The sequence below is a fragment of the Dreissena polymorpha genome, chromosome 14, assembly GCF_020536995.1.
Source record: "Dreissena polymorpha isolate Duluth1 chromosome 14, UMN_Dpol_1.0, whole genome shotgun sequence".
NCBI classification, from domain to species: Eukaryota; Metazoa; Mollusca; class Bivalvia; order Myida; family Dreissenidae; genus Dreissena; species Dreissena polymorpha.
In genome coordinates, this window is record NC_068368.1 from 59,413,986 (window position 1) to 59,428,893 (window position 14,908).

General features: G+C 33.9%; 1 protein-coding gene across 1 annotated transcript; it reads right to left on the reverse strand.

Annotated features, from left to right (window-relative positions):
• Positions 1-884: 884 nt before the first annotated feature.
• On the reverse strand, positions 885-6,751 carry LOC127858519 (uncharacterized). The gene is made up of 2 exons (XM_052395719.1): positions 6,605-6,751; positions 885-2,736 (listed from the first exon to the last, which is right to left on the reverse strand). The coding sequence occupies exons 1-2, from the start codon at positions 6,694-6,696 to the stop codon at positions 1,731-1,733; spliced, it is 1,098 nt and encodes a 365-aa protein (XP_052251679.1). The 5' UTR covers positions 6,697-6,751; the 3' UTR covers positions 885-1,730.
• Between the last annotated feature and the right edge of the window lie 8,157 nt (positions 6,752-14,908).

Sequence of the window (14,908 nt, forward strand, 5' to 3'; positions counted from 1 at the left end):
TTGAATCAACAGCTTTATTTGACTTGAGACATTTAATGAAATAACCTGTTTCCTGGATAGGACCAGTACTTGGCATCTTAAGGGTGATCTTAAGAACACTTCCACTTAAGGGATCAATGCCGAGACCCCCAAGTCACTTAGCGGACACCATATCTACTACGCCGCAGTCACCGAACCAGCTTTTAATTCCAGAGGCTGAAAAAGCACACAATTATGAGATATTAAATGTTAAAGCTTGGCAGATGTAAAACGGGTTTTTTTCATCAAGCAAAACATAAGATTTATTTTGGCTGAGTTACTTTATTATTGAAACAATTATAATGTTTTTTACACAATAATGTTCAAATATTTATTACGATACGTGGTTATCAAATAAGCTTTTGCCCGTAAATTAGGTAGCACCTATTATCATATTATGAGAAATATTATTAATAAGTAATTTGGTAAAACGGTGTTTGATACATGTGGGTTAAGTGTCGTCCCAGTCGTTCCAGGGACGAAACTTTCCGCATAAACTGGATTTATGCTATCTTCATTCAAACGAAAAATTCCCTATTTCATTCCGTTGAGTAGCCTAAGCGGACTGCATAGGTTAATCTGTTTTTTTTTGTAAGATCGTTTTTTTTGTAAGATCGGTTTACATCGGCTAATGTCGGTAATTATCGTAACTGAAGTCGTGAGATGCCCGTTTTGTTCGGTTTATTATTTACAAAGTATAAATCTTAAATAAAAACATGTTTTATATAATTCAATAATAGATTGTATCGCTGATATGCATAGTACAATATATTACGACGTCAACATAGATTTTTCTTAAAAAATTGTGTAAAAAATTAACCGTAAGTAATATATTTTCGCGACAGCATAAAATAACAACAATCGTGAATCGTATTAATAAGTTATTTTATCATCTTCAATCATATCCTGTACTAAATATACAAACATTGTTAAAAAAATGCTAAAAAATATGAGTCAATTGAATTTATTTATCCCCAGGGGTAATTTAATTTAGAAGAAAATTCAAATTATGGGTCATCATACAGAAAAAAATCACGATTTTTTTTGGCATGGAAAGCCACCCTAAAATTTTGTAATAAGACCACATATGGTATGAAGTTAATGAAAATAATACATTTAATGGGTTTTGGAATATTGCCCATTACAGTTGTACTTCCTTAACGCACATGCATTAAGCCATGTTTTCCCAGATCCCAAACTTTGAAAAGTCCCTCACATTTTTTTTTTAGGTTTAACGTTCATAGACAGGCAAGGGACACTTGGCAAGAAAGAGTCCAACTAACAGCACCCAACATTTTTCGCTATAAATTCGAGAATGTCACATGCTTCAATTTCTCAAAAACACCGATGGAAGAGAGGAAACTTGACATTCTTGACCAACACAAATTCCTGTTTTGGGGACGTAAAATCACCATGTTAATACCAACAACAACTATTCCTTAAAACTTCCACCTGTGCTAAAGCAGATTCCACATTCATTAATATTTACATTTTATAAAGTTATTCACACTTTAGATATAAGTTTCACGTTCGTGAAAGATTAAGAACACTGGTTCAAACCTTTTATCAATCGTGCGTAAATGTTTTCAACGAACGTACTCACAGTTCATCACATTTGCGCATGAAATTTCTAATATTTTCAGAAACACGAGAAATGGTGATCAACACGGTTTCAAATGTGTGCGCGTATTTTTTCATTATTATTAAAAACGTCACATTTTTGCCTTAAGCTTTATGTTTACATCAAGATCAGGAACACTGGACAAGAAGGTATCCAAATCACGCACATACTCCTCGCGATGAATTCGCAAATGTGCGGCGTGCCTCGATTTCTCCCAACACCGATGGGTGAGGGGAAACTTATAATGCGACTGCCACAACTCCACCAGATCTTCCACAGCGTGATAATCTGACATTGGATCGTTGCGACACGTAAACATCAATGTTGGCACTTCCAGAGGTCTTTGCTTGAACACGGCGATGTAGTGCTCGTACAGTGCAACGGTTTGCGACCAAGTAATATAGAAATAGGCATGCATCAGTATGGGTAAAATTTTTTGAAGCACGACGTTCTGGGTTCCTTGACTAACGCCCTTGGCCATGTTATCTAGCGACCCGATTGTAAGGCTGTCGTAAACGACGGCTTTGATTTTCTTTCTCACTTTTTCGTGAAGTTCCGGTTTCTCGTACATTTCCGCCATAATCACACCGAAGTTATAGGCACCCATTGAAGCCGCATGCACCAAAATGTTTTCGTATGTGAAGTCATCGGTTTGAATATGCTGTAACAATTTCGATGCCAGCGTTTGGGAGTTTTTTGGCCATACAAAGTGCTTAAAATGACTTTTTACGTACAAAACGTCAAATCCGTACCCATGATAAAGACTGCAGTAACTTGCTATAGCTTTTTCAGAGGCCTTGTAAAAATCAAACAGCAGTAAAACCGTCTTTGAGCGCTTATGTTTGTCTGCATGTCGTAATTGAAATTCCCCAGTCAGTTGTGTAGAAGGTTTTGTGGTATGTTTTTCGTGTGTGTGACCATTCTCTGCCGTTGATATGCTTGTTATATTCATTTTAAGTTGTCCTTGTACATAGGATTCTCTACTGAGCGCAGTTGACGGTAAAGCTACATTGAAGCGTCGCACGTCGATGAATGACGCTGGACAAATGACGTCATCGTGACAAGATCTCGCGGACGATGGTATAAATTCATGTAATCTGAAACAGCAGTATGTAATGTAGCTTTATTTAACTACTCTCATGGTTCGCCAAATGTTCTTTTTTTAACACATTTATAAACACAAAGACAGTTTATTCCAATAAATAAGACGTTTGGCTAGAATTTAGTGGTACATTTATAGAAGACTTTATTGTTTATTAAAAAGTAAATATTCGCTAAGAGATAGAAGGAAGTTCTAGCAGCAGTAGTAAAAGTATGCCATTACCTTAAACTTAATTATTTGTTTTTTGGAAATAATAAAGTTGAAGTCTAAAGAAGATCTAAAATATATAACTTTGTGCTTTTAACTTTAACATTTTTGCAGGTATTAAATAATAATACTATGAGACATTTCAGGCCTAGTTAGACTATTTACAAGCATATATCTGCCTTTTCCCAAGTGTATTATTTCTTTAACATACGTCTTATTTTCGTATAATGGTAAAGGTAATACAAAAATGTTCATGGCTGCGAAAACTTTTTGATTTCAACGTAAATAGTCTCTGAGATATTCATAAGCGAATCTTTGTAACATTTCAGACCGATACAGATTTTCTTATTTAACAAACATATTCGCCTTTGCCTAAAACTGTCTTGTTTCTTTATAAATACTTCTTATGTACGAATCATCTCAAAGGTTACATAAAAATGTGCGAAAACTTTTTGATTTTAATGTGAATAGTCTCGGAGATATTCATAAGCGAATCTTTGTAGAAATTTAGGCCAATCCATTTTTTTTATTGAAAAGTACATATCTGCCTTTGCCCTCAACTTTACCATTTCTACCGGTTATTTAACATTTCATGTTTGAATATGTAGAGGTAATACAAAATGCTCTAGCCGCAAGTAAGTTTAGCGATTTTAGGTATAGTAGTTATGAGGAGAAACTTTGAAAGAATGGTTACTTTTTTATTTGAAAAGTTCATATCTTCCTTTGCCTTAAATTGTACTTTTATTTTAGCTTCTAAATCATGTATCATTTTAAAATTAATATACAAAACTTACGGCTGAAATAAAATTCATACATTTATATCAACTGTTCCGGCGATGTTATCTACATTTCCTAAACTGATCTTTGTCTTTATTAAAATTCCCAAATAAAGTGTAAATTAAAAATTAAACTTCAATTAAACAAGACTATTGTAAAACAATATAAGTCCCCTACCGGCTCCACCATTGTCAGAAATTCCAGATTTTTTTTGATTATCTGATATATATTTGTTGCCATAGCAACCAAATTTTTTATTTAGCAACAAAATGAAATGACGTGCATAATGTCCATATTGCCATCTATCAATGTTTCAAGTTTCATGAAAAAATAATGAGAACTTTAAAAGTTATTGCAGGATCCAGAAAACGACCATTTTCAGCAGTATTTCTAGTCTATTTGTTGCCATAGCAACCAGAATTTTTGACGTCGGAACGAAATGAAATGACGTGCATAATGTCCATATTGCCATCTATCCATGTGTCAAGTACCATGAAAAAAATATTAAGAACTTAAAAAGTTATCGCAGGATCCAGAAAACCACCATTTTCAGCAGTATGTCTAGTCTATTTGTTGCCATAGCAACCAGAATTTTTACGTCGGAACGAAATGAAATGCCATGCATAATGTCCATATTGCCATCTATCCGTGTTTCCAGTTTCATGAAAAAATATTAAGAACTTAAAAAGTTATCCCAGGCTCCAGAAAAACCACCATTTTCAGAAGTATTTCTAGTCTATTTGTTGCCATAGCAACCATAATTTTTGACGTAGGAACGAAATGAAATGACGTGCATAATGTCATTATTGCCATCTATCCATGTTCCAAGTTCCATGAAAAAATGTTAAGAACTTTAAAAGTTATTGCAGGATCCAGAAAAGTGTGACAGACTGACAGAGTCAAAACCATAAGTCCCCTCCGGTGAAACCGGTAGGGGACTAATTAGAAAACAGGAACAAACATATCAGTATATTGATTTTGCCTCCACTTATAATTGATAATATACACAAGACAATAAACATTTTGAATATACATCTGTGACAGGTGCAAACGCATTCTCTTCAAGGGAGACCATGTCCCCATTATGGCTTAAAGGGACCTTTACACAGATTATGGCATTTATCGAAGTTTGCCATTTAAAGGGATCTTTTCACGTTTTGGTAAATTGACAAAATTGAAAACAGTTGTTTCAGATTCGCAAATTTTAGTTTTAGTTATGATATTTGTGAGGAAACAGTAATACTGAACATATACCATGGTCTAATATAGCCATTATATGCATCTTTTGACGATTTAAAAACCTGAAAATTATAAAGCGTTGCAATGCGAACCGATTGAATAATTTGGAGAGTTCTGTTGTTGTCGTTAAATTTTGTGAAACTAGGAAGATTTGTTATATAAAGCATAAAATACGTCTCTTACATATACTTGGCAGGATGGTCGAGCGGTCTAATTGGTTTTTACTCCAGGACTCCTAAAGTATTTAATGACAAACTTCAAAACATGCCAAAATCTGTGAAAAGACCCCTTTAATGCTTTGTATTTATAATTGTAAACATTGGATCCAAAAAGCTCAAGTAACTTACTACAACAAAAATCTGCGAATCTAAAAAAAAAAATGTTCAATTTACTTAAGGGTGAAAAGATTCATTTAAGAGTGTGACACCATTCACCAAATGCCTGCCCATATGAAGATTATCACAATAAGATGAGCGCGTCAGTTTCTCCTGTGACTGTCACCTGTCAAATAGCCGTGAAACCTGATAATGCTTATCTTTGTTTAAAACTTTTATGATAGAACTTGACTTTGTGCAATCTTAAAATGTTCGAAATGTCCTTATTGAAATAAGTATTAGTATTCAATACTTCAATTCTTTATTGCTTTTTGCTCATGATTTAAAAAAAAAATCCTCGTAAACTATCGCGAAACTATCGTATTATCCGTTTTCCTTCTTTATCTATATTGTTGTGCTAAATGCTGCGTTTCCCCTAGACCAAAGATCTATCAAGAAACATGTGTATTTATAGATCTTTGCCTACATTATCTCACAGGTGGAAGTTACGTACCATGGATAGAGAGAAGTATTGATTTATTTTTTTATTAGGAGCCCAATATATTCAAATAAATATATAAAATCATGTTTAATGAGCAAAAAATTGACATAGAGCCACGAACAAAAATCCCCACCCTCTGATATTGGAATCATAACAAGGTCATTAACTAGATTTTATCATAGACCTGTCTTTGCTGGCCAAAGCTTTAATCCAAAGCATCCCTTAATCTTCATATGGGCAATTGGACAACCTTTCAAAAAAAGATAACTTAAAATGCATTATGTGACATGCCTCATTGTTTTAAAGGAATAGGACGCGAGCTATCCATTAAAGGGAAAAACTTAAAAATATTGTTTGAAAGTCTGTCAAATATTTATTCGGGTTCACAAACGGACTGGAAATATTGCTTGGTTATCGATCGACTGTGAGTTAACGACTGGACACATTTTTTTAAGTTAACTTTTTTTAAAAGGTTGTCCAATTGCCCATAGGAGGATCAAGGGATGCTTTGGATTAAAGCTATTTTTGACATTTTTGCGGCCCGCGAAGACAGGTCTATGATAAATTCTAGTTAATTACCTTGTTATGATTCCAATATCAGAGGGTGGGGATTTTTTTTCATGGCTCTTTGTCATTTTTTTTCTCATTAAACATGATTTTATATATTTATTTGAATATATTGGGCTCCTTAAAAAAAATACTATCCTTGGTACGTTACTTCCACCTGTGCATTATCTGCGTTTTAAACCCAAGCCATGGTGTAAAGAACAGTCATAACAATAAATAAACCTTAAAAGTAATAACAAATGTCAACTGTTACATACCTTTTGCACACATTTAAACATCTTGACAGATATTTAATTTTTATTTCAGCATTCGCCATTTTGAAGTCATGTGACCTACCATGAGCGTACATTGCTTGTGCATTCTGCGGCGAATGTATTCGTGTTCCCTCAAAATATTTCTTATTTTATTTAGATAATTGACATAATACTCTGCATGCTGCAATTTGCTAACACGTCAGCTCTTCGTTGCGAATATATTCAGACCTATGCTTTATTAATAAAATCGCACATAGATTAATTGGCATTACAGTTAGCACAATACATACGGCTAAAGAGCCATTTCGGTACGTGTACCATTCCAAATGACACATCATTTGAAATTGTCAGTATTAAGTCTTCCGACGACCTTTACTCTGATACATTGCAATTTGCCGCGATCGAGAAGTTGACGGCCAATCTATTTTTTAGAAGCGGAAAACCCCTCTTGTGACGTCACGCCAAAACCTCCTATAGATCATGATCAAAGTACTGACAGTACTGGTGTGACGATGCTTTTGAAGAGGATTGATATAAAAGCATTTATTTAATTTTATCTACATCACCACAATTGTATATGAAGGTACGAACTTTTTGGGTAGGAAAAAAATGGTTACGAACATTTTGGGTACACAAATTATGCAAAAAAAATGGATTGAAAAAAGATTTGGTTACGAAAAAAAATTAGGGTAGGAAAAAAATGGGTACGACAAAAATTGGGTACGAGCGAAAATTAGGTACGAAAAAAATTGGGTACGAAAAATGTAGGGTACGAAAAAAAATGGGGGTACAGGGAAGTAGTATCCGTGGGGAACTTGATCCATTCAGCGAAACTGGGAGGCGGGTTACACTCTCGATCAAATATAACAAGAAATATCTTTAAGATATTCGACGTGTATTTTCTGTACCACTTATCTTAAAAAAACGTTATGTTACAGTAAAATGTCTGTGGGTTATAACATAACGTTTCAGCATATAAATTCAAAACTTGACATGCTCTTTAATTTCACCATGCTCTTTAATTTCACATGTTTATCATACCAAACTTTATATTTCGTTGTTTCCTTTCCTAAGTTAATGATGCTGAACGGACGTTATTTCACATGCCCATGTGCATGAACATATAATTTTTACCTTTTGATTATTTTTTTTCTTTAATTCAATAAGCTTAGGCATGTTTGTTCGTTAAGTACAGCAATAATTTCATAATGATTCCGGAAAGTAGGTATGAGCACATAGTCGTAAGAGCACTTGAATACGTGAGTTCGCCTATGAACACATGGTAAGGTTAACTAAATCTCCGCGATATGACCTAATATGTGTTTAAAACAGCAAACAATATCCAACAAACGAATGAATAATCAAACATAGTGTGTGTACTGATGTGGCTCTGAAATTTCTGTTTGAAAAGTTTATTAAATATGCAAAATGAGAAAGCACGCATAAGAGCGAGTTTCTAAGATGTCACATGGCTATTATGCTGTTTATATACCATAGTCGCAACAACGTTTACAATTGGCAGGTTCGAAATAATTCGTTTTCTTTAAACTCATGATCGCGTTGAAAATTAATTATACACGTTTTATTTAGCAATTTATTTACTGAATCACGACAAATGTCAAATACAATACAGAAAATGCATAGTTGTTTCATTGATCTACAAACATATAATGAATTGAATATAACTGATTAAAAATTAACGTTTTCAAACTACTATAAAATCTTTTCCCCAGAATATGCTGTCCTATTTATAGCTGAGCTTCCTCAAAAAGTTTATGTTTTGTTTCGCGGTCATAGAAAGTGTTCCTGGCTGAAAACGATGCAATATTACTTTTAAATCATTCATGCATTAGTTTTTAGCAAGAAAGAGGTAGAATATTAGTGAAAAACATATTTTTTTTAATTTAAACTTGTGTCTGCTACAATTTAACGAGTGGTTACGGAAATTACCGATTGTACAGATGTATCGACAGACATAGGCAAAACGAAAGAATAGCTTGCATATTTCAAGTTTATCAGCCTTGAAATTACCTATTAATCAAATAAGAATCGAAATTATTAAAATATAAACCAGTAATGTTCATTAACACCAAAATCTTTGGGCACAACCATCATATTTTTGGAAACCGTGACGTATTGTTTTTCAGAAACCGACGATCGGTAATTTCCATAACAATATGGAAAATTTCATCACTGACAAGTTTCGTTTCTAATGTTTTTCTCAAATATTCTACCACAAAATTATTGTATACCATTACACAAATGAATGACAAGTAATAATTCCTTGATTTTGGGGAGGGACACTGTCTATAAATGCTAAAAAAAAGCATAAAGGCTAAACTTAAGTGCATACAATATTGAAAAATAAATCATAAGTGTAGACAAGTGTTCGTTTTATCCGATACATTCATTCATCCACATTGCTCAGACACTCAATTTTAATGGAAATTATTACGAATATCTGTCAAAAACTTGCATTATTTATTTTTATCTTTAAACTTCCATTTCATAAATGTTTTTTGATAAACGTCGTCAATTATTAATTGTATATAGATTTCTTTATAGTTTGAAAAACATTTAGGCAAATATTTCTCATGTAAGATAAAATGCAAATAATTAATAAAATATTCCCTTTTAATCAGTATGTTGGTTTATCGGTCAATAACAATATCACTTTGAACATTGAATTATTTAAAAGTTATAACAAACATTAAATGTTCTCCGAACAAATGATTCATAACACATATAACAGATTGATAGGAAGATATGAACAAATCAAGGTTGCTAGGTTGCCCGCCTAGAATGGTCCTGTTAGTATGGAAGTACTTGATATATAAATTGATTAGCCTGTCGGTGTTGTAAAGACATAAAATATGTTATGAATGTCTCAAAGCGTAGTATTATTTTGCATTTAGTAAAAGAAAGGCAACATATAACCCTTAAGTGGCTGACAAGAACTTGTGGCTGAAAAGGACTAAAAAGAGGCATTATGCTTCTTGAAAATAAAAGTAAACATCATTATATATGAATTTTCTTATCAAAAGTGTTATTTTTTGTGAATAGGGAAATACATTTTTCAAGAATAAACAATATAATTATACATGTTTTGGCGAAGTGCATTAGAGTATTATCATAGTACCAGTTTTGGTCTAAAAATCCAGTAACATTTTTTAAATTTCATAACCCCTTGTTGCAAAAAAAATCATGAAAAATAGAATTTTAAGAGTAACCTATTAAAATAGAATAAAAATGCTTTATTAGACCCTAGATATTATTTTTGCAATCATTTTTCATCAATTACAAATGTTTAAAAAAATTGTTTCATGCTACTCATGGTACCAGTTTTTTGTCGAAAATGAATTACATTTTTTTAAAATGCGTTACCCCTTGTTGCCAAAAAATTCATAAAAAATAAAATTTTCAAAGATATCCTTTAAAACAAAAAGAAAATGCCTTCTTAAACCTTAAATGTTATTCCTTTAAGCAATTTACATCAATAATTATTTATGTTTGAAAAAATCATTGGTTCATGCTAAATACTGTTTGATATACTGTAAATAATGTAACTACACATCCAAGTAGTGAGTCCATCAAACTATTGCAACCGAAACACCTGGTGTGCCAAGGCACCAGCCGAAGTCAAATGCCTTCTGACTTAGTGCATTTTACTATTTATATTTTTATGCATTTGTATATGTTTGAAAAAATGTGTAATCTTAAATGACATCTTCTGACCATGCATGTCCTAGATTTCAAAATCCAGGCCCTGGTCTGACACATTGGTAACATTAACGTTAAACTGTTACCAGGCTTCTGAATTTAATTAGCCAGGTCACAGGAAAAGGGCAGTCTAATCAGTATCCAATTAAACTAATTGTCATTGTCAGAAAACCGCTCTTAAGCAAACAGCTTTCAAGCAACTGCAGGCTGAACTGGATCTAAACTGGCCACAATCACCTTAATGTCTCTTTTACTGGGATACAGTTCATTTAACTTTAAAGAGATCTTTTCACGTTTTGGTAAATTGACAAAAATTGAAAAAAGTTGTATCAGATTCGCAAATTTTGTTTAAGTTATGTTATTTTTCGGAAACAGTATTACTGAACATTTACCATGGTCTAATATAGCGATTATATGCATCTTTTAACGATTTAAAAATTATAAAGCGTTGCAACGCGAAACGATTGAATAATTTGGAGAGTTATGTTGTTGTTGTTTAATTGTGTGAAACTACGAAGATTGCTTATATTAGGTATAAAATACGTCAACCATTTATACTTTGTGTATACTGTGTATTTACTCCAGGACTAAGGGGGTCACTGGTTCAAGCCCTGCGGCGGACTACTTTTTTAAAAAGAATTTTATTCTGGATTTTTAACTTGAGCTTTTAAGATCCAATGTTTACATTTATCAATATAAAGCATTTAATGACAACTTCAAAACATGTTAAAATCTGTGAAAAGGCCCCTTTAACACGATATCTACTCCTATAAATATAAGGTCGATATACATGGACTAAACGGTAAATTACGTCTAATTATTTGGACTGTGATATCAACTACTTAAATAGAAAGAAGAAAGAATTCATACAAACCAGTAATTTGAGTAAAAAGTTTGTAATCAATGTTGTATTTCAGGACAGCTTGGTGATATGCAAATTCCATATGAGCTGTTGATATCGGGTATCATAGCCATTCAATAAGTCGCAAAATGCTTGAACAAAATTTATAAAGCAAAATGTGACTTAAATTGATAACTAAAAATAAAAGTATCATCAGTATGCCAGTTTTGCCTTGTCAATCTGTCGAGATCCAGAAAGTGCTTCATTTCACATTGAATATATCCTTCGAATTCCATTTATTGTTGCATTACTAAATAGCGAAACAAGCCAATTTAAGCTGTAAGAAAGTTTTGACACGAGTGTTATCAAGTCTCTCATGGGCGAAGCCATTGTCGTAGAAAGTGATCCATTCACATCGAATATATCCTTCGAATTCCATCCACTGTTGTCATTAGCGGAGATTTAGTGAATAAATAATTCATATATCAAAAATGACAGCTTCTAAATAGCGAAACAAGCCAATTTATGCAGTAAGAAAGTTTTGAATCGAGACTCTCATGGGGGCGGCCATTGTTGAATGTTGAAACACGAATGACAACTCTGCTAGGAGAATCAACGAGCAATCTCCTTCGCGGTGGCGTATGCCCAAGGTAAGTAACTGAAAAATCGAGTTATCTCAATCGGACTGGCTCGGTCTTTTACATAGGTCGCCATTGTGAAGAATTTTTTGATGGTTTTCATACCTTAGACGATGCTGTTGCAGCATCGTCAAAAAGTAAATATTTCATTAAAGGTTACGCATGCGCAATTAATTTCCTTTTACATTTCATATAAATTAGTTGAAGTTCGATATCAATTTTTACTATGATCAAGCAATGACCCACTATATCATCATACATCATTGGAAAGATAAATGCATACTCATTTGAAAAAAAGGATGTCATTAAATTCTATACGTTGTAACTCAAAATATTCACCTTAAAATAGGCACACCGGTTTTGACAGCTGTGCAGGCGATCATTTTGGGCTCAAATAGTATGACCTACTTTCGAAGCCGGAAACCATCAACAGAAAAAGTAGAGCACAAAAATGGCTTTTTTTCTTATTGCTTACAAATATACCTTCAAATTGATACCAAACCATTCCATTTGCAATGTATTTTACAAATCCTATGCAGCATGCACTGAACAATGTGTGCTAAGTATCAAACTGACTGCATGTAACCCTAAAAACAGGAGTTCCGGTTTGGGGCTATGTGACCTCTATCACTATCTATAGTTTTGAAAGTAAAATGAGCACACACTGAATGGTTTAAGTTTTTTATTAAACTTTTTAAGTATGGACAAAAATATGATAGTTGCTAGTTTTGGTACTGATGGGGATAGGTCTAACTCTAACACATTACAAGAAAGCCATGGGCTCTAAGAGCTCACCTGAGACCCTTAATAATTCTGAGAAGGTGGAGTTCAGAAGATAAACAAACATAAAAGGCATCCCATCCCCAGACAGCAGTGTTTTTCAAAAGACTGAAACATTTAGGGCTAAAAGAGGCCTTTTCACGTTTTGGTAAATTGATAAAATTAAAAAAAGTTGTTTCAGATTCGCAAATTTTCATTTAAGTTTTGATATTTGTGAGGAAATAGTAATGCTGACCATTTACCATGCTCTAAAATATCCATTACACACATCTTTAGACGATATGAAAACCTGAAAATTTTAAAGCGTTGCAACGCAAAATGAATGATTAATTTGGTTGTGTTGTCGGTATATTTTAGGAAAATACAAGGATTGCTTATATAGGTAGAAAATACATCTGCTCATAGCATTAGTGCAGATGGTCGAGTGGTCCAAGCGGGAGACTTTTTATTCCAGGACTCCAGGGGTCAGTGGTTTGAGCTCTGTTGTGCGTTACTTTTTTTTACTATTAAATTCTTTTCTTGTTTTTTTTCTATTGGAGATTTTTAGGTCCAATCTTTAAATTTATCAATATAAAGCATTTAATGACAAGCTTCAATACATGCCAAAATCTGTGAAAAGGCCCCTTTAAACTGCTTAGAAAATTAATTACTGAAATAACTTTACTGAGACTTTAGACATGCACTCTACAACAAGGAAGTCCAAATCTTAGATAAGAGTAATTCAGGCTCCGTTAAACGCTTTTCAAACGCACTAGATCACACAGTTAAAGCAGGGTTCGGTATAAGGAGAACTTATACTGCCTTGCTATATGATCTAGATAGCTTTTATAGTGACATGGTAGTGTGTGTCTGATTTGGAACCGGTGTAGCGGTCCATTTTTTCCCCTGGCAAGTTTTTCCCCGGGGAAAAATGGCCCAGGCAAATCTTCCCCCCCCCCTTAGCCAAAATTTTCCCCCCTACTTAAAGAATTAATTGCAACATGACTCTTGGCCATTTTTTCTACCCTCGGCCAATATCCCCCCCCCCCCCCCCCCCCCCACATAAGAATTTATTTTAACATGACTCTCTGCCATTTTTTTCCTCTGCCAATCTTTTCCCCATTCCCTACTTAAGAGTTTATTGCGAAATGACTCTTGGCCATTTTTTCTTCCCTTCGCCAATTTCGCCCCCCCCCCCCTACTTAAAGAATTAATTGCAACATGACTCTTGGCGATTTTTTTTTCCCTCTGCCAATTTTTCCTCCCCCATACTTTAGAATTTATTTTAACATGACTCTGGACCATTTTTTTATCTCCTCTGCCAATTCCCCCCCCCCCCCCCCCTACTTAAGAATTTATTTTAACATGACTCTCGGACATTTTTTCTCCCCTCTGCCAATCTTTCCCTTCTCCCTTCTTAAAAATTTATTGCAAAATGACTCTTGGCCATTTTTTCTCCCCTTGGCCAATGTTTCCCCTACTTAAAGAATTAATTGCAACATGACTCTTTGCCAATTATTCTCCCCTCTTCCATTTTTCTCCCCTTGAACAATTCACCCCCTCTGTACAAATGTGCTCGATAGAATAATACAAGTATCAAGTTAATAAAAGGGCAAATGTCAAATCGGGTTGAAATATCTTTAGTACTTTTAAAAATATGCTCCGGACAGACAGACAGACAGAGTAGTGATCCCTATATGTTGAAGAATAAATGTAAAAGATAAGTAAAATAAAAGATAAGAGTTTGGAGGCAGTTTAAGCAGCTATCAATTAAATTCTGTTGTAAAAATTACATTTTCAAGGTAGGTGAAAAAACTTGCCAGGGGAAAAATGGCCGAAAATTAAAGAATAAATGTAAAAGAGAAGTAAAATAAAAGATAAGGGGTGGGGGCAGTTTTAGCAACTCTCAATCAAATTCTGTTGTTAAAACTACTTTTACAAGGTAGTGGGGAAAAACTTGCAAGGGGGGACAAATTGGCCCAAAAGTGAAGAATAAATGTAAAAGATAAGTAAAAAAAAAGATAAGGGGTGTGCATATAAAATGATGTGCATAATGTCCATATCGCCATCTATCCATGTTTCAAGTTTCATGAAAAAAATGAGGAACTTTTAAAGTTATCGCAGGATCCAGAAAAGTGTGACAGACTCACAGACTGACGGACACACAGAGCGCAAACCATAAGTCCCCTCCGGTGAAACCGGTAGGGGACAATAAAAGATAAGAGTGTGGAGGCAGTATAAGCAACTCTATCAAATTCTATTGTTAAATCTACTTTTAAAATGTGTGGGGGGGGGGGGGAACTGGCCAGGGGGGAAAAACTGGCCGAAAGGTGTACACAGAAAGATATA